This window comes from Dendrobates tinctorius, unplaced genomic scaffold (genome assembly GCF_039654945.1).
Source record: "Dendrobates tinctorius isolate UK_male_01 unplaced genomic scaffold, ASM3965494v1 ptg000171l, whole genome shotgun sequence".
Classification (NCBI taxonomy): Eukaryota; Metazoa; Chordata; class Amphibia; order Anura; family Dendrobatidae; genus Dendrobates; species Dendrobates tinctorius.
The window spans coordinates 24,298,025-24,320,670 of record NW_027361838.1 but is presented as its reverse complement, the minus strand read 5'-3'; the positions used below and the strand labels follow the sequence as shown (position 1 = coordinate 24,320,670).

At 45.4% G+C, this 22,646-nt stretch overlaps 1 protein-coding gene across 3 annotated transcripts in view; it reads right to left on the bottom strand.

Annotated features, from left to right (window-relative positions):
* Window positions 1-22,646, bottom strand: part of IMPA2 (inositol monophosphatase 2) — a 112,762-nt gene that overhangs the window by 43,236 nt on the left and 46,880 nt on the right. The window contains exon 1 of one of the 3 annotated variants that reach the window (XM_073550991.1): window positions 14,136-14,566. The exons of 1 other annotated variant lie outside the window; for it this stretch is intronic. In XM_073550991.1, coding sequence (XP_073407092.1) covers window positions 14,136-14,285 — 150 coding nt within the window. In that variant the 5' untranslated portion in view covers window positions 14,286-14,566. Of the gene's footprint in view, window positions 1-13,957; window positions 14,069-14,135; window positions 14,567-22,646 lie in introns of those variants that run through there. One more of the 3 variants, XM_073550993.1, reaches the window with a different exon arrangement.

Below are 22,646 nucleotides of genomic sequence, written 5' to 3'. Positions count from 1 at the left end.
CTCACAATTCTCTATTGTATTAGATGGCACACGTGTCATTTATATTAATTTATATAGCGCCAATAATTCCATGGTGCTGTACATGGGAAGGGTGGTTACATGCAAACATCTCCATACATTTATATGGAGATGTATCACTATAAAATTACTACAGAACTACTGGTCAAACATAGAAAATTCCTAAGGGTACGTGCACACGCTGCGGATTCCGCTGCGGATTAATCCGCACGGATTTTGCAAAAACCGCAGATAATCTGCAGGTCCAAAGACCTGCGGATTATCTGCGGTTTTGCCTGCGGTTTGGTCCTGCGGATTCACTATCTCCACAATGGTGGAGATAGGAACCCGCAGCGGTTTCCGCAGAAAGAATTGACATGCAATTCTTTCTGCGGATTCAAAACCGCAGCAAATCCGCGCGGATTTTTCCGCAGCGTCGGCACAGCGGTTTTTTTTCCCCCATTCATTTGAATGGTTCTGTACACCGCAGCTAAAGCTGCTGCGGGTCCGCAGCGGCCAAAACCGCTGCGGAAACGCAGCGTGTGCACGTACCCTAAGAAAACAGATTTCTACAAGCAAGTAATTGCCAGGCCATCCTCAGTTGGGGTTGGTAAGAGCAAGCAGCAGAGGGTATTTGCACAAAGACAACGACGGAGAGTGTGCGGCTATGTCTCTGTAGTACGAAAATAGCTTTTCTGCCAGGAAGTGGAAAGACACTGAGAATCTGTGTCAGACAACACTGCAAGAGCAAAATCATGTGTTTCAATGTATTATCTACAAAGAAAAGCAACGGATAATATCCAGCAGCCTTACAATGCTGGCTAAATATTACAGCAAAAGCCACTTAGGCAACTGTTCTAACCTGAGTGAATTGTAAAAGGCAAATGGCCCTGCATCGTAAACCAGTGTCTGTCAGTTTCATTGTGACCTTCGCTTCCTGGAGGACAACTGTTCACCATCAATGCATATCGCTACTATGGCAGCAGACATAAGTGTCCAATCACGTATATGGGTCAGGATGTAATAAAAGCCTCAAAAGGAAGATTCGGACAGACTTCATTTGCTACACTACTTCTAAGCAGCACTCATTGATTATAAAGATTTCATTACTAAGCAATGGCATTTTTATGGCTTATTGCTGTGTGACTGTGCCACCCGATGCCCTAATTATCCCTGGCAAACATTTTCACATTATGTATTTCCCCGTGATATAACAGGATGGCTCTACGGCACGAAATATAATGTACAGAAAAAAATATGTCAGCGTGAGAGTATATGTGACCCTCAAAAGAGTAAATTTAGCAAAACAAAAACTATAGGAGAATTAAAATGCTGTACAACAAAAAAACAACTAGAATAGACAATGTAGGGAGTGATGTTCCCACATGAGCCCTTCCATTCCCTACACACAGACACTGGGATGCCTGGTATGGTGACTGGTAGGGGTCCCACACTATGGCCGGGGTCACACTTGCAAGAAACTCACACGAGTCAATACCCGCCACTGCCACCGACACTCAGGTCCGGAGTGTGCGGCTGCATGTATTTCTATGCAGCTGAGCGCTCTGGTCCTAGTGCCGGAGGCAGTGCTGGGTATTGAGACGCGAGACTCGTGAGAGTTTCTCGCAAGCGGGATCCCGGCCTATGGGTGATAAATGTTTAGAGGACAGCCCCATTTTAAGTAGGCACTCTTTTTGCGCAAAGCTGCCTCCTAGACCCCTCTACAAAGGGAATTCATGTCATGTCATTACTGATGTCATGGGGTTCCTTAGCAAAAAAACAGAATACAGAAAGAGCGCTTCAGCATTCAGGAACACAGGGGCTCAATACATGCTAATTCTCGGCTTGTTTGTGCCAGAACAAATTATTTCAGTTCCCTATCAAAGTACAGAATCGAGTAGTGCCCATCTGCACCCTGCGGTACTTGTGGGGTACAATTAATGGCAGTGAGGCTATGTGCACACGCTGCGGATTGGTCTGCGGAACCGCAGGTAAAATGACCTGCGGATTGGCCTGCGGTTTTCCCCTGTGGTTTATCACCTCTACAATGGAGGAGATGGTAAACCGCAGCACAATCCGCAGAAAAGAAGTGACATGTTATTTCTTTCTGCGGATTCAAAACCGCAGCTTTTCCTCAGTTAAAAATCCGCAGCATGTGCACAGCAGATTGTAAATCACATAGATTTACATGCTACTGTACACTGTCTGCAGAACTGCTGCAGATCCGCAGCGGCCAAAACCGCAGAGTGTGCACATAGCCTAAGGGATAATTGAAGACCACCTTTGGGTGCTAATGAAGCCAAGGTCGGTGGCTGGGATTCATAGGAAATAGTCATATCGTCTACAAACTGCAATACTGTGGAAATGCAGTAGATGGAAAAAACAATTACAGGTTCTGTTCCACTAATGAGATATTACATAAAAAAAAATAAAAATAGTACCTTAAAAAATATTATAAAAAACAAAACAAAACACCTGAATGACCTCTTTATTTAAAAATAAAGAATGAAAAGTAATATATTTGGTATGGCCACATTTGCAAACGTCCAAGTTAAACAGAAGATTAAGCTATATGGTAAAGGCATAATGCTTGAAATACCAGAATTGCCATTTTTTTTCCCCAATTACCTCACCTAAATAAAAAAAAAGCAATTAAGCAGTGAAAAGGTTGCACGTACTTCAGAACAGCATCAATAAAAATGTCAGGTCCACACGCAAAAAAAAAAAAAAAAAAAAAAACACCACACAACAAGCCCCCTCACAACACGAAAGGAATAAATAACATTACTCGTCTCAGAAAATAGCAACAAATTTTGCTGCAGGGTCATTTCTACCACACTGACTGTCAAAAAATAAGAGCCAAAAAACAACAGCAGAATGGTGATTTCTTTTGACAATTTCACAACAAATGGATTTTTCTTTCTAGTACATGATATGGCTAAATGAATGAAGTGATTCAAGACTACAACTTGTCCTCCAAAAAGCGATCCCTCATACGGCTATCTGGACAGAATAACAACCAAACTGATGGCCTTAAGAGGGGGGAGAAAAAAAACGAAAAAAAAAAAACAAAACCATGGTTGTGAAGGAGCTAGAGAGGACCTGTTTGTTCTCCTGACTTGTTGGTATTAGTACAGACCTGTCATTTCCATGCAGTAATGCTGGAGTGGTTCCTCTTATTATTCCTAGAAACATATGAAGAAGTGGCCACCTGGGTGCCCCATTCCCACTGTATACGGAGGGTGAGGCCTAGAAGCCCACAAAGGTCTACAGCAGGCGGATGCTCCTGGAAATCTGAATGAATTAGGCTAGTTTCACACTTGCTTTTTTTTGCAGCGCGTTTTTCCCGCAAAAAAACGCATTAAAAAAACGCATACAAATGCATACAAACGCTGCGTTTTTTTCCAGCATTTTAATGCGCATGCAGGAAAAAAACGCAGCGTTTTTGCGCGTTTGTATGCGTTTTTTGTGCGTTTGCGTTTTTTTACAGATTTTGGAAAAACCCCACAAAAAAGAAAAAACAACCATTCAACAACACACAAGACCAATGGGACTTCATTGTGGGTGTGGTATGTTAATATATATACACCCTGTCTACAGTATTCTTCACATTTGCTTGATTCTTCTCGTGACCATGGATCTGCGCTGGAAGAGTTTTCACTTCAACTTGGATTTGGACATCGCGATGGCTCAGGCGTATGCAGTTGCTTGCCATGAACAAAGGAAGAGAGAGAGGCAGCGAAGACGGCGGCGTATGTGGATACATCCGATTGTTGAACTCCGGGAGAGCCGTGGGGCATACCATACCCTCTACAGCGAGCTCCAGTCAAACCCGGAGAAATTTACAGATTATATCCGGATGTCCCACGAAAGTTTCATGGATTTGCTTGCTCGTGTCCAACAATCCATCCGGAGACAGGACACACAGCTCCGTCGTGCGATTCCTCCTGAGGAACGGCTACTGGTGACATTACGGTATGTTTTAAAAACAAAGGGGTGTGGTCTGATGTTTTTTTTTGTAAATTTAGTATTCAAAACCTTGGGTAATTAGTTTTCGTGAATGTACTAATATTTTTTTTATAGTTTTTAAAAATAATATACATAAATATTAATTTTACTTCTTTGTCTGTTCACAGATTCCTGGCGACTGGAGAAACCCTATCCTCACTACACTTCCAGTACCGTATTGGAATCTCTACCTTGTCTGGAATTGTTGCTGACACCTGCCGGGCTCTCTGGAATGTTCTTTGCCCAGAATTTATGCCCCTGCCCACCGCTGAAAAGTGGATGGAAATTGCTGACAAATTCTGGACAGTATGCAATTTTCCCAACTGTTTGGGAGCTGTTGATGGGAAACACATACGGATCATCAAACCCCAAAGAACGGGATCTGAGTACTATAATTACAAAAAGTACTTTTCAATAGTACTCATTGCAATTGCGGATGCCGGATGTATGTTTGTAGCAGTGGACATTGGAGCATTTGGCCGTGGTAATGACTCGCAGGCTTTTAAAAACTCAGACATGGGCCGGAGGTTGTATGGCAACCAATTTAATTTCCCTATGCCACGGCCTCTTCCTCACACCGAAGCTCCGCCACTGCCCTTTGTAATGGTTGGCGATGAGGCTTTTCAAATGTGCGGAAACTTACTGAAACCCTACTCCAGCCGGGACTTGGACCACACCAAAAAAATTTTTAATTACAGGCTGACCAGGGCCAGAAGAACTGTCGAGTGTGCTTTTGGGATTCTTGTTTCCAGATGGCGAATTCTGGGCACGGCCATTAATCTTAAACTTGAAACAGTCGATGAGGTGGTGAAGGCCTGTGTGGTTCTACATAACTTTGTGATGGCTAAAGAGCACCCGACCTTTGAACTGGACGATGATGCTCCTAACCCATTGCCTGAATTCACTCAGCACACTCTCAGGTCATCCGTTGAAGTTGGCCAAATGAGGGACAAATTTGCGGCCTACTTTATTTCTGATGTAGGACGGGTGCACTGGCAAGATGAAATGGTGTAATGTTGTTGTTTATGGTAATAAAAATCCTTATTTGATACCATTACTGAGTGCACTATATTTTTTAAACTCCGATTAATTAAAAAACTTCCCATGTATAACTGAATTTTGTTATGTTCACACACCTGGGCAGGTAAATACACATACGAGTTAAAATGCAGCATTGCTAGTCTGCGTGAAATATATTGGAATGAGCAAAGCTGCAGGCCATGAATCAGGAAACCATTTTTTTTCAAGATAAAATTGTGCAAATAGTTTAAAACAAAGTATGTGATTTTCTCAAAACACAACACTCAAAACCCAACCCCAATGAAAGTCCATGGGGAATACAAGTCAGCATTGAGTGGATGAATGTAATCTGCTCCATTAAAAGTTATTACACTAGGCCTTTGAATGACTATACTAGGCCGTGGTATTTCAAATATGAGTATACTAGGCCTTGGGGCTAGTAGTATAGTAATATGTGAAATACCACGGCCTAGTATAGTCATACCAAGGCCTACTGTAATAACTCGATTTTTAACAACTAGCATCTTGTTTCAACAAAAACAAACTGGTGAAACTAGAAAGAAACTTATTTTTTAGACAAGTTTCAACAGTTTGTTTTTCATGAAACCAGATTCTATTTGGTAAAACTAGAGTTATTACACTAGGCCTTGGAATGACTATACTAGGCCGTGGTATTTCAAATATGAGTATACTAGGCCTTGGGGCTAGTAGTATATGTGAAATACCACGGCCTAGTATAGTCATACCAAGGCCTACTGTAATAACTCGATTTTTAACAACTAGCATCTTGTTTCACCAAAAACAAACTGGTGAAACTAGAAAGAAACTTATTTTTTAGACAAGTTTCAACAGTTTGTTTTTCATGAAACCAGATTCTATTTTGTAAAACTAGAGTTATTACACTAGGCCTTGGAATGACTATACTAGGCCGTGGTATTTCAAATATGAGTATACTAGGCCTTGGGGCTAGTAGTATATGTGAAATACCACGGCCTAGTATAGTCATACCAAGGCCTACTGTAATAACTCGATTTTTAACAACTAGCATCTTGTTTCACCAAAAACAAACTGGTGAAACTAGAAAGAAACTTATTTTTTAGACAAGTTTCAACAGTTTGTTTTTCATGAAACCAGATTCTATTTTGTAAAACTAGAGTTATTACACTAGGCCTTTGAATGACTATACTAGTCCATGTTATTTCACATATGACTATACTAGCCCTTGGGTTGGTTTTTAACATGTATTTACCCATCAGTGTGTGTGAGCGGCGCAAACAACATTAATGAAACTTATTAATGGTGAACCACAAATGTAAATTTATTTTTTATCACAAAAAAAAAATTTAAAAATTATTTTTTACGGCGTTTGGGGGCAGATGGTTTCAATTTGGGGGTGTGCAGGGAATATGCAACACTTGCAGTTGAAGACGGTGTTTGAGGGGAAGGGGCAACAAAACTTGTGGGGGAAGGTAGTCCAGTTAAGGGAATTAAACTTGGAACACTTGTAGGAGAGGAAATCTGTTCAGTTACATTAGTTGTAATGGCATGTCGCCGTAGGCTTGTGTGCCTGGACCGACTTTGGCCCAATGCCCGCCTTGATTGATTTCGCCTTGAAGTAGGGGCAAATATGGAATGTAGGTCCCCCGTCTGCTGGTATGGCTGCTGCTGCTGAGGTGGCGGCTGCTGCTGCAGAGGTTGCGGCTGCTGCTGAGGTGGCGGCTGCTGCTGAGGTGGCGGCTGCTGCTGAGGTGGCAGCTGCTGCTGAGGTGGTTGCTGCTGCTGCTGAGGTGGCGGCTGCTGCTGAGGTGGTTGCTGCTGCTGCTGAGGTGGCGGCTGCTGCTGAGGTGGCTGCTGCTGCTGAGGTGGCGTCTGCTGAGTTGGCTGCTGCTGCTGAGGTGGCTGATGCTGCTCTTCTTGTTCAGTGCTCGTCCTTGCAGGAGGACTGGTGGCGGCAGTGATGGCCCAGGTTTGCAGAGTGGTGGTGGCAGGGCTACTACATGTTGTTGTAGCGGCAGGGCTGTTCCATGTTTGCCTAGTGGTGGCTGAGCTCCACGCATGCATGGGATTGGCGGTGGTGCTCCAGACAGGAGCAGCGCTTGCCATGGTGGTGTCGGTGAAGTGACCAGCTGCACTCAGACTTGTGGTGGTGTAACGGTGGGTGTCCAGCCTTTGAAGAGAGGTGTCCGTGCAGTGGTATGCAGCACAAGTCGGTAGTGAGGTGAAGCGAGTCAATGGTGGCACAGGTGGAAAGGACACCACTGACTGCTGACCGTACCGATTATGCTGCATAGCCTGCAAGAAAGCATTGTTGCAGGCCTGCAGCACATTCAGCTGTTGATCAGGACTAAGGTGTTCCGCCATGCCCTTTTCAATCTTACTAAAAAAATGGTGTGCTGGTCTGTTGAGGTCGGCCTCCAGACGGTCAAGGCGCTGTTCTACAGAATTGAAGCGGTGTTCAAAGTGGTTAAAACCACGTTCCATCAGTGCAAAACCGCTTTCAACTCTGTCGGACAGTGACTTGAGGCTGGAATTAAATGTCTCGCTCAAATGCATAAACTCGGGCAAGACATTCCTGTCCAAGGCCCTCTGCCGCTGGCGGGTAGTGCCCGCATAACCAGTGGCAGAGACCTGGGACAGGGGAACACCTGATGGCCCAGCTTCCTGGTCACCAGCTGTGTGTGTGTGGGACCTGCAAGGTGCTTCCTGGCTGTCGGATGGCTGGGACGGGTCAGAGGACGTCCGACGAAGGACCGCTCCAGGGCCAGGTTGCAGGGTGCTGCTCCAGGTGCTGTGGAAGAAAGGAAAATCATTACTACCATGCCTTTACAAGAAGCATCAGCTGTGGATTAGAAAAACACAGATTAATAAAAATAAAAACCCAAAATGTATAATACTTACGATCTTGTGGCAAGGACCGGTCTTAGGAACTGCAACGCGTGATAGTGACGGTATCTAGTTCTGGTCCTTGACGCAGATCCACTGCGAACCTGGCCCTCAGCACGAACATCACTGTTGAAGCGGTCCTTGATCGAACGCCAACGTGTTCGGACTTTGTCCACTGTTGATAAAAAAAAACAGTGCCGTCAAGTACAACAGTCACTGCTTCACAATTTAGCAATACAATACTCAAAGCAGTCACTGTACACCCCGATGACACTGTTGGGTTTCCTGCTAGAATACACCTAGCACGAAACCCAACAGTGCCGTCAAGGACAACAGTCACTGCGGCACAATGTAGCAATACAATACTCAAAGCAGTCACTGTAGACCACGATGACACTGTTGGGTTTCCTGCTAGAATACGCCTAGCACGAAACCCAACAGTGCCGTCAAGGACAACAGTCACTGCGGCACAATGTAGCAATACAATACTCAAAGCAGTCACTGTAGACCACGATGACACTGTTGGGTTTCCTGCTAGAATACGCCTAGCACGAAACCCAACAGTGCCGTCAAGGACAACAGTCACTGCGGCACAATGTAGCAATACAATACTCAAAGCAGTCACTGTAGACCCCGATGACACTGTTGGGTTTCCTGCTAGAATACGCCTAGCACGAAACCCAACAGTGCCGTCAAGGACAACAGTCACTGCGGCACAATGTAGCAATACAATACTCAAAGCAGTCACTGTAGACCACGATGACACTGTTGGGTTTCCTGCTAGAATACGCCTAGCACGAAACCCAACAGTGCCGTCAAGGACAACAGTCACTGCGGCACAATGTAGCAATACAATACTCAAAGCAGTCACTGTAGACCCCGATGACACTGTTGGGTTTCCTGCTAGAATACGCCTAGCACGAAACCCAACAGTGCCGTCAAGGACAACAGTCACTGCGGCACAATGTAGCAATACAATACTCAAAGCAGTCACTGTAGACCACGATGACACTGTTGGGTTTCCTGCTAGAATACGCCTAGCACGAAACCCAACAGTGCCGTCAAGGACAACAGTCACTGCGGCACAATGTAGCAATACAATACTCAAAGCAGTCACTGTAGACCACGATGACACTGTTGGGTTTCCTGCTAGAATACGCCTAGCACGAAACCCAACAGTGCCGTCAAGGACAACAGTCACTGCGGCACAATACAGAGCAGGGAAATACTCACTAAACGCCTTTTTGGCGGATGCTGTGGCGCTGTCCCAGCCATCCATCAACGCTGCGGCCACCTCATTCCATAGCCGCCGTGTCACCACATTGTCCTTGTACAGCCGGTCACGGCTGTCCCACAACGGCGAACGCTCCTGGACCAGGCTGATGAGCTGCTCATTATCCAGGTAGACGTCTTCATCCCGTTGTGGAACCTAGACAAAACACATTCATTAGAATAATCAAATTTAAATTGACTAAAAAGTTACAAAAAAAGAAAAAAAAAAAAGAGTAAAAATAGAAGATAAAAAAAAAAAAAAACATTACAAATCATTTGATACTTACATTACGTATCACCACCGGGACTTGGCTTCGCTGCTCCTGCTGTTCGCCCTCACTATTCCCGTCCGCAGATGATGATGACGATGTCTGAAAGTTGAAAAAAACGTAAGAGATTTGGAGAAGCAGCAGATATACTTACCAGATGCACGAAAATAATCACCTCACGGTCTGCTTGCGCCAATTCCTGCCGCGATGGGGAATACTCCGATTCTGAAGACATACTGCATGTAAAAATAATAAAAATCATTAGTACATACATAATTTAAAAGGACAGGCATATAATGTAATATACTCACATTCTTCGCTGATATAATGTGTTCTTGGTTGAATGTCTGCTCTTCAATCTGTCTAGTGTAGTAGTGGCAGAGTTTTGGCAGGCACCTCCTTTATATAGCCTTTTTTTTTGGACTTTAGAAGATTCTAACTAGGATAAAAAGTGGACACCACCCAAAAAACGCTGCGCTAAAAAAGCGCATACCTGCGCATGCCAGTGCGCACGTATGCGCATCCATAGGCTATAATGGCCATTTTTAGCGCAAAACGTGCGCATACGTGCGCATGCGATTTTTTCAAGGGCCAAAAAATGCAACATGCAGCGTCTGGAAAATACCATCGCACACCCCAAAAAAACGCAGCGCATGAAAATCGCATACATGCGCTTACAAGTGCGCAGGTATGCGCACCCATGTTAAATATAGGGGAAAAATCGCATGCGCACGTATGCGTTTTTTTCCAGCGCTAAAAAACGCAAATGTGAAACCAGCCTTAGTGCCACAAAAAAAAAAAAATAGACTGCGCAGCAATGTGACAACCATCTCGCTGTGCACACGTCGGCCCTACGTCACTTCTAACCACTTTCAGAGATCGGAGACCGTGCAGCAGATATAAGGCAGCGTTCACACTTCAGGCACCTTCTTAGCTATAGTTTAACCCCTTTCTGCCATGAGACGTACTATCCCGTCCATGTGCCCTGGGAATTAATTCCCAGGGACGGGATAGTACGCCATAGCGATCAGCGGCGCCCACGTGGTGAGCGCCACTGATCGCGGCCAGGTGTCAGCTGATTATCACAGCTGACACCCGGCCCAATGTGTCAGGGGCGGTCACGGACCGCCCCCGACACGTTTCCAAAGCGCAGGCATGAGGAAGTCTGCTGCACTGCCTGTCACAGATCACTAATCTGTCACAGTGATCTGTGATGTGACAGATCAGCGATCTGTCACAGGACAGTCATGTCCCACCGGGGACAATGTAATAAAGTTAAAAAAAAAAAAAAAAAAAATATTCCCCCAATAATTTCATGTTTTGGAAATAAAAAAAAACAAAAAAAAAAACACAATAAAAGTACACATTTGGTAATGCCGCGTCCGTAACGACCTGCCCTATAAAACTGTCCCATTAGTTAACCCCTTTAGCGAACCCCTTAAAAAATAAAAAACAAAGCAAAAAATAATGATTTATTATCATACCGCTGAACAAAAAGTGCAATAACGTGCGATCAAAAAGACGCATATAAATATCCATGGTACCGCTGAAAACGTCATCTTGTCCCGCAAAAAACGAGCCGCCATACAGGATCATCAACGAAAAAATAAGAAAAGTTATAGCTCGCAGAATAAAGTGATGCAAAAATAATTATTTTTTATATAAAATAGTTTTCATTGCATAAAACCGACAAAACATAAAAAAACGACCTAAATGAGGTATCGCTGTAACCGTACTGACCCGAAGAATAAAAGGGCTTTATCAATTTTACCGCACGCGGAACGGTGTAAACGCACCCCCCCAAAAGAAATTCATGAAACGCTGGTTTTTGTTCATACTGCGTCCCAAAAATTGGAATAAAAAGCGATCAAAAAATGTCACATGCCCGAAAATGGTACCAATAAAAACGTCAACTCGTCCCGCAAAAAATAAGACCTCACATGACTCGGTGGGTCAAAATACGGAAAAATTATACCTCTCAATATGTGCTGATGCAAAAACTATTTTTACAATAAAAAGTGTCTTTTAGCGTGTGCCAGCTGCCAAACATAAAAACCTCCATAAATAGTAAATCAAACCCCCCCGTTATCACCCCCTTAGTTAGGGAAAAATAATAAAATTAAAAGAAAATGTATTTATTTCCATTTTCCCATTAGGGTTAGGGCTGAGATTAGGGTTAGGGTTGGAGTTAGAATTGGGGGTTTCCACTGTTTGGGCACATCAGGTGCTCTCCAAATGCAACATGGCGTCTGATCTCAATTCCATCCAATTCTGAGTTGAAAAAGTCAAATGGTGCTCCTTCCCTTCCAAGCTCTGCCATGCACCCAAACAGTGTTTTACCCCCACATATGGGGTATCAGCCTACTCAAGACAAATTGCAAAACAACTTTTGGGGTCCAATTTCTCCTGTTACCCTTAGGAAAATAAAAAAATTGGGGGCAAAAATATCATTTTTGTGGAAAAAAATGATTTTTCTATTTTCACGCCCGGGCGTTATAAACTTCTGTGAAGCACTTGGGGGTTCAGAGTGCTCACCACACATCTAGATAAGTTCCGTGGGGGGTCTCGTTTCCAAAATGGGGTCACTTGTGGGGGGTTTCCACTCTAGGGGCTCTCCAAAGGCAACATGACACCCGCAGACCATTCCATCAAAGTCTGCATTCCAAAACGTCACTACTTCCCTTCCGTGCCCCGACGTGTGCCCATACAGTAGTTTTCTCCCACATATGGGGTGTCAGCGTACTCAGGACAAATTGGACAACTTTTGGGGTCCATTTTCTCCTGGTACCCTTGGGAAAATAAAAAAAAATGGGGACTAAAAGATCACGTTTGTGGAAAAAATAAGATTTTTTTATTTTCACGCCCGGGCGTTATAAACTTCTGTGAAGCACTGGAGGGGTCAAAGTGCTCACCACACATCTAGACAAGTTCCTTGGGGGGTCTAGTTTCCAATATGGTGTCATTTGTGGAGGGTTTCCACTGTTTTGGTACATCAGGGGCTCTCAAAACGCGACATGATGTCCGATCTCAATTCCAGCCAAAAACGTCAAATGGCGCTGCTTCCCTTCCAAGCTCTGCCATGCGCCCAAATAGTGGTCTACCCCCACATATGGGGTATCAGCATACTCAGGACAAATTGCACAATAACTTTTAGGGTCCTGTTACCCTTGGAAAATTAAGAATTGAGGGTGAAAATATCATTTTTGTGGAAAAAATATGATTTTTTTAATTGTACCGCTGTACGTTATAAACTTCTGTGAAGCCCTTGTGGGTTCAAAGTTCTCACCACATATCTAGATAAGTTCCTTGGGGGGTCTAGTTTCCAAAATGGGGGTCACTTGTGGGGGGTTTCCACTGTTTAGGTACATCAGGGGCTCTCCAAATGTGACATGACGTCCGATCTGAATTCCAGCCAATTTTGCATTGAAAAAGTCAAACACCGCTCCTTCCCTTCTAAGCTCAGCCATGCGCTGAAACAGTGGTTCCCCCCCACATATCAGGTATCAGCGTACTCAGGACAAATTGCACAATAAATTTTGCAGTCCAATTTCTCCTGTTACCCTTGGTAAAACAAAAAAAATTGAACCTGAAGTATTTTTTTTGTGAAAAAAAGTTAATTTTTTTTTTTTAAATATTCAAAAAATTCCTGTGACGCACCTAAAGGGTTAATAAACTTCTTGAATGTGGTTTTGAGAACCTTAAGGGGTGCAGTTTTAAGAATGGTGTCACTTTTGGGTATTTTCTATCATATAGACCCCTCAAAGTGGCTTCAAATGTGATGTGTTCCGTAAAAATAAAATGGTGTTGTAAAAATGAGAAATCGCTGGTCAAATTTTAACCCTTATAACTTCCTAACAAAAAAAAATTTTGGTTCCAAAATTGTGCTGATGTAAAGTAAACATGTGGGAAATGTTACTTAAGTTTTGTGTGCCACATCTCTGTGATTTAAGGGAATAAAAATTCAAAGTTGGAAAATTGCGAAACTTTCAAAATTTTCGCCAAATTTCCGTTTTTTTGCACAAATAAACACAAGTTATTTGAATGAAATTTTACCACTAACATGAAGTACAATATGTCACGAGAAAACAATGGCAGAATCACCGGGATCCATGGAAGCGTTCCAGAGTTATTACCTCATAAAGGGACAGTGGTGAGAATTGTAAAAATTGGCCTGGTCATGAACGTGCAAACCACCCTTGGGGGTTAAGGGGTTAAAAAAAATAACTGGGGGCAAAACAGCCAGTGAAGGCGCTCCGGGAGAAAGATGGCAGCTTTTCCCAGTATGGACGCCGACCCCGAATATGCCAAGAGGTTCCGTCAGACACCTGCAACAGGCGGCCTATTGGTCAATGACCCCGGGTCAGACACAGAGTAGAGGGAGTGGAGTCTGAGCAGAGCCCAGCACCTGGCTGCACCTTGTCTTCCATTTTCAGCAGCTAATAAAGCAACTGAAATAGGAAAATGACAGAGAGGCGATGGCTGAGCCCTGCTGACAGGACTGCTGGTACCTGTGCTCCGTCCCAGGCAGGAGACAATGGAGGGCTCGATGACAACTCTGACGGTCTCATCTCCCCGTGTCACCCTCAGCGGCCCCTGCAGCACAAGCATGAGGAGGACATTTTGGTGAAGCCCCTTCTCACGTAGTCAGCGCACCCTGCAGGGTGATGGGGGCAGTGCTCAGCTCACCTGGCCAGCCCTGAGCGCCAGCTGGACGGCGGTGTCCATGCATTCCTTCCAGGGGTCCCCGTGCCCCTCGCAGCACTGCCCCGCGCTCCGGCCGCCCCCCTGCTCCTGCAGACGGTGCTGCTGGCTCCCGGCTCCTTCACAAGCCTTCATGTCTGCTCTCCTCACTATGACGGCTCTGAACAGTGCTCGGTAATGGCAGCCGCTCTCTGGCCCGGAGCTCGCTGAGGTGAATGAGCGGGGGAGCAGCTGTCATGGGGCTGAGCGTTATCCCTTATTATCAGCCTCTCCTCCCCCGCCTAGATGCCTGCACTGCTCATCCTCAGCAGCAGCGCTCGGATCCTCCTGTGTGCCCGAGACCGCCCTCCTGCGCCGCCAAGTAACAGCGCCCCCTAGCGGGTCCGGCTGTCTGTCCGGGTCATGAAATGGTCATCTAAGGGCAGGTCACGGGTACAAAGAGGCCTTACCGATCAGCCAATCAAACTGCAGCTTTGTTTGCCAACCACAGACAACCAAGTGAAAGGAGTGATTTGATTGGTTCTTCTGCTTCAGCTTCTCCTCCCCCCGCAGCATATTTTATATCTGAGCCGTCTGGGACAAAAAAAAAAAACAGCAGTTGCCGATATTTCTGCACAGAAGCTGCATCTCTTGCCAGAAAACGCAGGTAAAAATCCGCGCGTTTTTGATGTGGATTTGAGCATTTTTTTCATGCGGATATGTATGCATTTTTGTAAGCTAAATAAAGATCTATTATTTAACAAGAAAGAGTTGTGATGTCATTTCTTTGTCCAACCTCTTATTTTGCAATGGAGTCATTGAAGAGTGATGTTTACACACAGACAGATAGATCTAAAGATATATATAAAAAAGGCACTGCAGCACCCTGTAAATGCCAACACATATAATGTTAATGGAAATAAAAACTTCCAAACGCTCTGTCCCTCAGCAAGATGTACTTACAAAAGCGAAGGTTCTTAGCGCATGATTTGGCCAATTCATGTGAGCCCGTCAACCACGGCAAGGTGACACTTCTCTGACGGGTCCTGTCTGAACCCAACCATATCCTACTATATATGCCACTTTCAGGTGTGTGACTCCCTCTGTTTTTTTAACCTGAAAGTGGCATATATAGTAGGATATGGTTGGGTTCAGACAGGACCCGTCAGAGAAGTGTCAGCTTGCCGCGGTTGACGGGCTCACATGAATTGGCCAAATCATGCGCTTATGTGGCGCCCCTGAGGCTCAGTCGCCACAGAGGTACTGCACCTTCTCCTAAGGTGTAGTGCCCCACCACCTAGGTAAGTTGGGAGCTCCTTTCCACACTCCAACACTCGCATCCCACACGACAGGGTAGTTCAGCACAACCACATTGAGGGCTCTCTCTCCTAGACATTAGGAGTGCCTTGGTGGTTCCGTGCATGGAGCACTGGATGTGTTGGGAGGTGGGTGGAGTTGAGATCCATATAAAAGATGGGGAAGGTTTAGAATTACAGTTCAGTCTGACAGGAGGTCAGGCGAGAGAAGGACAGTCAGTCAGGGGAGTCTGAGGACGGGTCTGAGGAGAAGGAGTGCTGCAGCTGCCTCAGTGATCTGAGCCGGCTGGCACAGGAAAGGAACAGAAGGAGAAAGACGTAGAACTGCAACCTAAGCTTCCATGAGAGAGAAGCAACAGTGCGGAACGAAGGAGTAGGAGAACAGAGAGGAGACGTGGGTTGGAAGAGGAACCCTGCCTATAGGTTCTCAGCGCAAGGCCGGGGCCTGGTCCCCGAGGTTGTATGGACACTTATGGTTCTGCAGCAGACACCGGTGGAGTAGTTGGCTGTAAATGCACTACTCCCATCTAAGACTTGGGGCACAACAGCAACTGAATAGAGAGCCAGAACTCCGGAGAAGGGAGTCCCCGAGAGAGGCTACAGCTGTCTGCCATACGAGTAGAGTTGTTAGGAGCATCTGACAGGAGGAACTTCAGAGTACCACGGTACTGGAGCTCTTCACACCTTAAGGCACAATAGAGGAGTCGTTCAGGAAAGGTACATGTTGGCGGAGTGTTGGAGAGGAGAATCCTGACTTGCCCGGGAAGTTGATTTAGTCTCTGCCCCGGAGGACACGGCACAGAGGCAGGCACCAGTGTGTACCACGGAGTGTGAGTAAAGCTTTGGAACTACAAGCCCTGGTGTCTTCCATTCATTTGTGCGCTAACACAGTCAGCACTGCTACATCTGAGTACCAGCATTCCTCACACCGCCTGTGCCTATCCTCAACTATTGCAATTACACTGCCCTGGGGTTACAGCTTCACCTGTGGGGAGCTACACCATCTATGCTGCAACACACCATCAGCCCCAAAGGATCTGCATGCAGCGTTGGCTTAACATCTTGCTTGCCAAACACCACAGGTGGCGTCACAAACAATTCCATTAACTGCATATACATTCCGCCATTGACTTGGGCGCCCAGGGCCACGGTCCGGGTCACTGCTGCTGACACATTCCCCTGACACCGGCCCGGTACCGAGTACCCCACAGCCTGGGAGGGCGACCCACTAAGAACCTTCGTTTTTGTAAGTACATCTTGCTGAGGGACAGAGCGTTTGGAAGTTTTTATTTCCATTGACATTATATGTCTTGGCATTCACAGGGTGCTGCTGTGCTTTTTTATTTATGTTTTGAAGTCACTGCAGCTTGCACCTATTCACACTTGGATTGTGCTGGTCAGGTTTTTTTGTATAGCTAAATATAGGGGTGTGTGACTCCCTCTGCTTGACCCTTGCACTCCTCCCGTTAACCAGCAGGGGTTCTCAACCAGTTCTACTAGCCCATTCACTTTTAGGCTTGCAGCCCAGGAGAGACATGTTTGTCCTTTATAGGTTTTTTAACCTGAAAGTGGCATATATGGTAGGGTTCAGACAGGACCCATCAGAGAAGTGTCACCTTGCCGCGGTTGACGGGCACACATGAATTGGCCAAATCATGTGCTTATGTGGCGCCCCTGAGGCTTAGTCGCCACAGAGGTACTGCACCTTCTCCTAAGGTGTAGTGCTCCACCACCTAGGTAAGTTGGGAGCTCCTTTCCACACTCCAACACTCGCATCCCACATGACAGGGTAGTTCAGCACAACCACATTGAGGGCTCTCTCTCCTAGACATTAGGAGTGCCTTGGTGGTTCCCTGCATGGAACACTGGATGTGTTGGGAGGTGGGTGGAGTTGAGATCCATATAAAAGATGGGGAAGGTTTATAATTACAGGTCAGTCTGACGGGAGGTCAGGCGAGAGGACAGTCAGTCAGGGGAGTCTGAGGAGGAGTGCTGCAGCTGCCTCAGTGATCTGAGCTGGCTGGCACGGGAAAGGAACAGAAGGAGAAAGACGTAGAACTGCAACCTAAGCTTCCATAAGAGAGAGAAGGAACAGTGCGGAACGAAGGAGTAGGAGAACAGAGAGGAGACGTGGGTTGGAAGAGGAACCCTGCCTATAGGTTCTCAGCGCAAGGCCGGGGCCCGGTCCCCGAGGTTGTATGGACACTTATGGTTCTGCAGCAGACACCGGTGGAGTAGTAGGCTGTAAATGCACTACTCCCATCTAAGACTTGGGGCACAACAGCAACTGAATAGAGAGCCAGGACTCCGGAGAAGGGAGTCCCCGAGAGAGGCTACAGCTGTCTGCCATACGAGTAGAGTTGTTAGGAGCATCTGACAGGAGGAACTTCAGAGTACCATGGTACTGGAGCTCTTCACACCTTAAGGCGCAATAGAGGAGTCGTTCAGGAAAGGTACATGTTGGCGGAGTGTTGGAGAGAATCCTGACTTGCCCGGGAAGTTGATTGAGTCTCTGCCCCGGAGGACACGGCACAGAGGCAGGCACTAGTGTGTACCACGGACTGTGAGTAAAGCTTTGGAACTACAAGCCCTGGTGTCTTCCATTCATTTGTGCGCTAACACCGTCAGTACTGCTACATCTGAGTACCAGCATTCCTCACACCGCCTGCGCCTATCCTCATCTATTGCAAATACACTACACTGCCCTGGGGTTACAGCTTCACCAGTGGGGAGCTACACCATCTATGCTGCAACACACCATCAGCCCCAGAGGATCTGCACGCAGCGTTGGCTTAACATCTTGCTTGCCAAACACCACAGGTGGCATCACAAACTATTCCATTAACTACATATACAGTGGGGAAAAAAAGTATTTAGTCAGTCAGCAATAGTGCAAGTTCCACCACTTAAAAAGATGAGAGGCGTCTGTAATTTACATCATAGGTAGACCTCAACTATGGGAGACAAACTGAGAAAAAAAAATCCTGAAAATCACATTGTCTGTTTTTTTTTCATTTTATTTGCATATTATGGTGGAAAATAAGTATTTGGTCAGAAACAAGCAATCAAGATTTCTGGCTCTCACAGACCTGTAACTTCTTCTTTAAGAGTCTCCTCTTTCCTCCACTCATTACCTGTAGTAATGGCACCTGTTTAAACTTGTTATCAGTATAAAAAGACACCTGTGCACACCCTCAAACAGTCTGACTCCAAACTCCACTATGGTGAAGACCAAAGAGCTGTCAAAGGACACCAGAAACAAAATTGTAGCCCTGCACCAGGCTGGGAAGACTAAATCTGCAATAGCCAACCAGCTTGGAGTGAAGAAATCAACTGTGGGAGCAATAATTAGAAAATGAAAGACATACAAGACCACTGATAATCTCCCTCGATCTGGTGCTCCACGCAAAATCCCACCCCGTGGGGTCAGAATGATCACAAGAACGGTGAGCAAAAATCCCAGAACCACGCGGGGGGACCTAGTGACCTAGTGAATGAACTGCAGAGAGCTGGGACCAATGTAACAAGGCCTACCATAAGTAACACACTACGCCACCATGGACTCAGATCCTGCAGTGCCAGACGTGTCCCACTGCTTAAGCCTGTACATGTCCGGGCCCGTCTGAAGTTTGCTAGAGAGCATTTGGATGATCCAGAGGAGTTTTGGGAGAATGTCCTATGGTCTGATGAAACCAAACTGGAACTGTTTGGTAGAAACACAACTTGTCGTGTTTGGAGGAAAAAGAATACTGAGTTGCATCCATCAAACACCATACCTACTGTAAAGCATGGTGGTGGAAACATCATGCTTTGGGGCTGTTTCTCTGCAAAGGGGCCAGGACGACTGATCCGGGTACATGAAAGAATGAATGGGGCCATGTATCGTGAGATTTTGAGTGCAAACCTCCTTCCATCAGCAAGGGCATTGAAGATGAAACGTGGCTGGGTCTTTCAACATGACAATGATCCAAAGCACACCGCCAGGGCAACGAAGGAGTGGCTTCGTAAGAAGCATTTCAAGGTCCTGGAGTGGCCTAGCCAGTCTCCAGATCTCAACCCTATAGAAAACCTTTGGAGGGAGTTGAAAGTCCGTGTTGCTAAGCGAAAAGCCAAAAACATCACTGCTCTAGAGGAGATCTGCATGGAGGAATGGGCCAACATACCAACAACAGTGTGTGGCAACCTTGTGAAGACTTACAGAAAACGTTTGACCTCTGTCATTGCCAACAAAGGATATATCACAAAGTATTGAGATGAAATTTTGTTTCTGACCAAATACTTATTTTCCACCATAATATGCAAATAAAATGAAAAAAAAACCAGACAGACAATGTGATTTTCTGGATTTGTTTTTCTCAGTTTGTCTCCCATAGTTGAGGTCTACCTATGATGTAAATTACAGATGCCTCTCATCTTTTTAAGTGGTGGAACTTGCACTATTGCTGACTGACTAAATACTTTTTTCCCCACTGTACATTCCGCCATTGACTTGGGCGCCCAGGGCCACGGACCGGGTCACTGCTGCTGTGACACATTCCCCTAACAGCGGCCCGGTACCGAGTACCCCACAGCCTGGGAGGGCGACCCACTAAGAACCTTCGCTTTTGTAAGTATATCTTGCTGAGGGACAGAGTGTTTGGAAGTTTTTATTTCCATTGACATTATATGTCTTGGCATTCACAGGGTGCTGCTGTGCTTTTTTTATATATGTTTTGTAGTCACTGCAGTCTGCACCTATTCACACTTGGATTGTGCTGGTCAGGTTTTTTTGTATAGCTAGATCTAAAAATAGATAGATATAGATAGATAGATGGATAATACCAAGGCCGATGTTTATTAATGAACAAAATGTTTAATTTTGAAAAAAAAAACGGGAAAAAAATGGCGTGGGTTCCAGCGCAATTTTCTGTGTCAGAGAGGGAAAGCCGACAACTGGGGGCAGATATTCATAGCCGAGGAAGGGACCATGGTTATATACGTGAATATATACACAGCTCTGGCAAAAATTAAGAGACCACTGCCTAGTTTTATAAAAATCAGCTTCTCTACATGTCTGACAGCCATTCCATTCCAGTGTCAGTTGAATTCCAACCAGAGGACACCTCATTCTACTTACTGTGCTTCTGATTAGGTGATCACCTGAAGCAAATCTTATTTAACAAAGGAAGTATAAAAACCCTGCTGTGGTGTTCACACTCCTCTTGCAATAGGACAAGCTGGATGGCAAAACAAGTGCTAGTAATTTCCCAAAAGTAATAGGAATGAAAAAGTAACTTTTAACCATGCCAAAGGAGTTGAAAAGAAACATCTTGAGTGAGGAAGAGAAGGGCTCAATTCTGGCTTTACTAGCAGAGGGATACAGTGAGCATCATGTTGCCTCCATCCTTAAATTTTCTAAGATGGTAGTCTATTATATCAAGGTCAAGCAGCAGATATTAGGGACAACAAAGCTACAGACGGGCAGAGGGCAAAAACGATTCTCCACTGACCGGGATGACCGTCATCTTATTCGAATGTCACGCAGCAACTGCAGGATGACATCAAGTGACCAACAAAAGGAATGACAAATAGCAGCTGGGGTGAAGTGCACAGCAAGAACAGTTTGTAACAAGCTCCTAGAGGCAGAGCTCAAGTCATATAAAGCTAGAAAAAAGCCTTAGGATACTTGAGTAAGGTAATCTTCTCTGATGAGTCTAATTTTCAGCTTTGCCCAACACCTGGTTGCCTCATGGTTAAACAGAGGCCTGGAGAGGTGTACAAGCCACAGTGTCTTGCAACCTCTATGAAATTTGGAGGAGGATCGGTGATGATCTGGGGATGCTTCAGCAAGGCTGGAATTTGGCAGGTTAATCTTTGTGAAGGACGTATGAATCAAGCGGCATACAAGGTTATCCTGGAAAAAAAGTTGATTACTTCTGCTCAAGCAATGTTCCCCAACTCTGAGGACTGTTTTTTCCAGCACTACAATGCCCCATGCCACACAGTTAGGTCAATCAATGTGTGAAGGACCACCACATCAAATCCCTGTCATGGCCAGCCCAATCTCCTGACCTGAACCCCATTGAAAACCTATGGAATGTAATCAAGAGGAAGATGGATAGTCACAAGCCATCAAACAAAGAAGAAATGCTTACATTTTTGTACCAGTAGTGGCATAAGGTCAACCAACAGCAGTGTGAAAGACTAATGGAAAGAATGCCAAGCCACATGAAAGCTGTGATTAAAAATCATGGTTATGTAAGGGGTTGCAAAGTCCGTCTTATACCCTCCCACACGTTCTGGTACATTTGATTGCTGCTACTGTAAATATTTCATGTTATTATGTGTAAAGTATATATCTGGCATTATTTCATAGGGAAAGCGTAGTACTCTAGTTGAGACACTAGGTGGGGACATAGAACTTATCCTGTAAAGTTAAACATAGGAGGAGCTATATGCAGCTAAGTCGGTCAGCATCGGGGAATATAGTCAGTAGGGCTTTAGAGCCTGGACAGGGCAGACAGCTATGCAACGTTGAAGCAAGGTACCTAGCCATCCAGGACCCAGTGGGGCAGAAGTGCAGTCTCAGTAACAGTGTAACAGCAGTGGTGGATCATAGGCTAAAGGTAACGCCAGAACAGTATGGGGACACAGGTGGCTCTATCATGTAGCAGATCATCACATGGGCTGATGCCCTCAGGTCCGGGGCGAAACTCCCAAACAGTGAATCTGAACAGGGAGGACGCTGCATTACCACAAAAGGCAGTATGACCCGGGCACATACTGAAGGCTGTAGGAAGAAGTGCAGGGAAAGTGGAGAATGTGGACTGTATGAAACCCTATGCTGATGATGTATCTGACAAGGATGTGCTGTGCAAAGAAAGAAGTGAAGTTCTGCATTTTAAGTTGCAACTGGACTGTGTCTCTGTTTGTGCACAATTGTGTGAAAAGCGTCTGAAGCAACTGAGAGGAGACCCCGAAGGTGCAGAGAGCAGTGAAGCAAGTACACTGATTAATGGACATTATTTTTATGCAAAGGGAGACCAGGATGCACAAGAGCCATTAGCCTCAGCCATGACTATGGCCCTGGCCGTTCCTCACACTTATTCCACAAAATATTGACTTCTGAACTCTTCCTGAGTTAAAACGCTAGCATTGTTGTTTCTAAATGATTATGGACTTGTTTTCTTAGCATTTTTTGAGGTCTGCAAGCACTGTATTT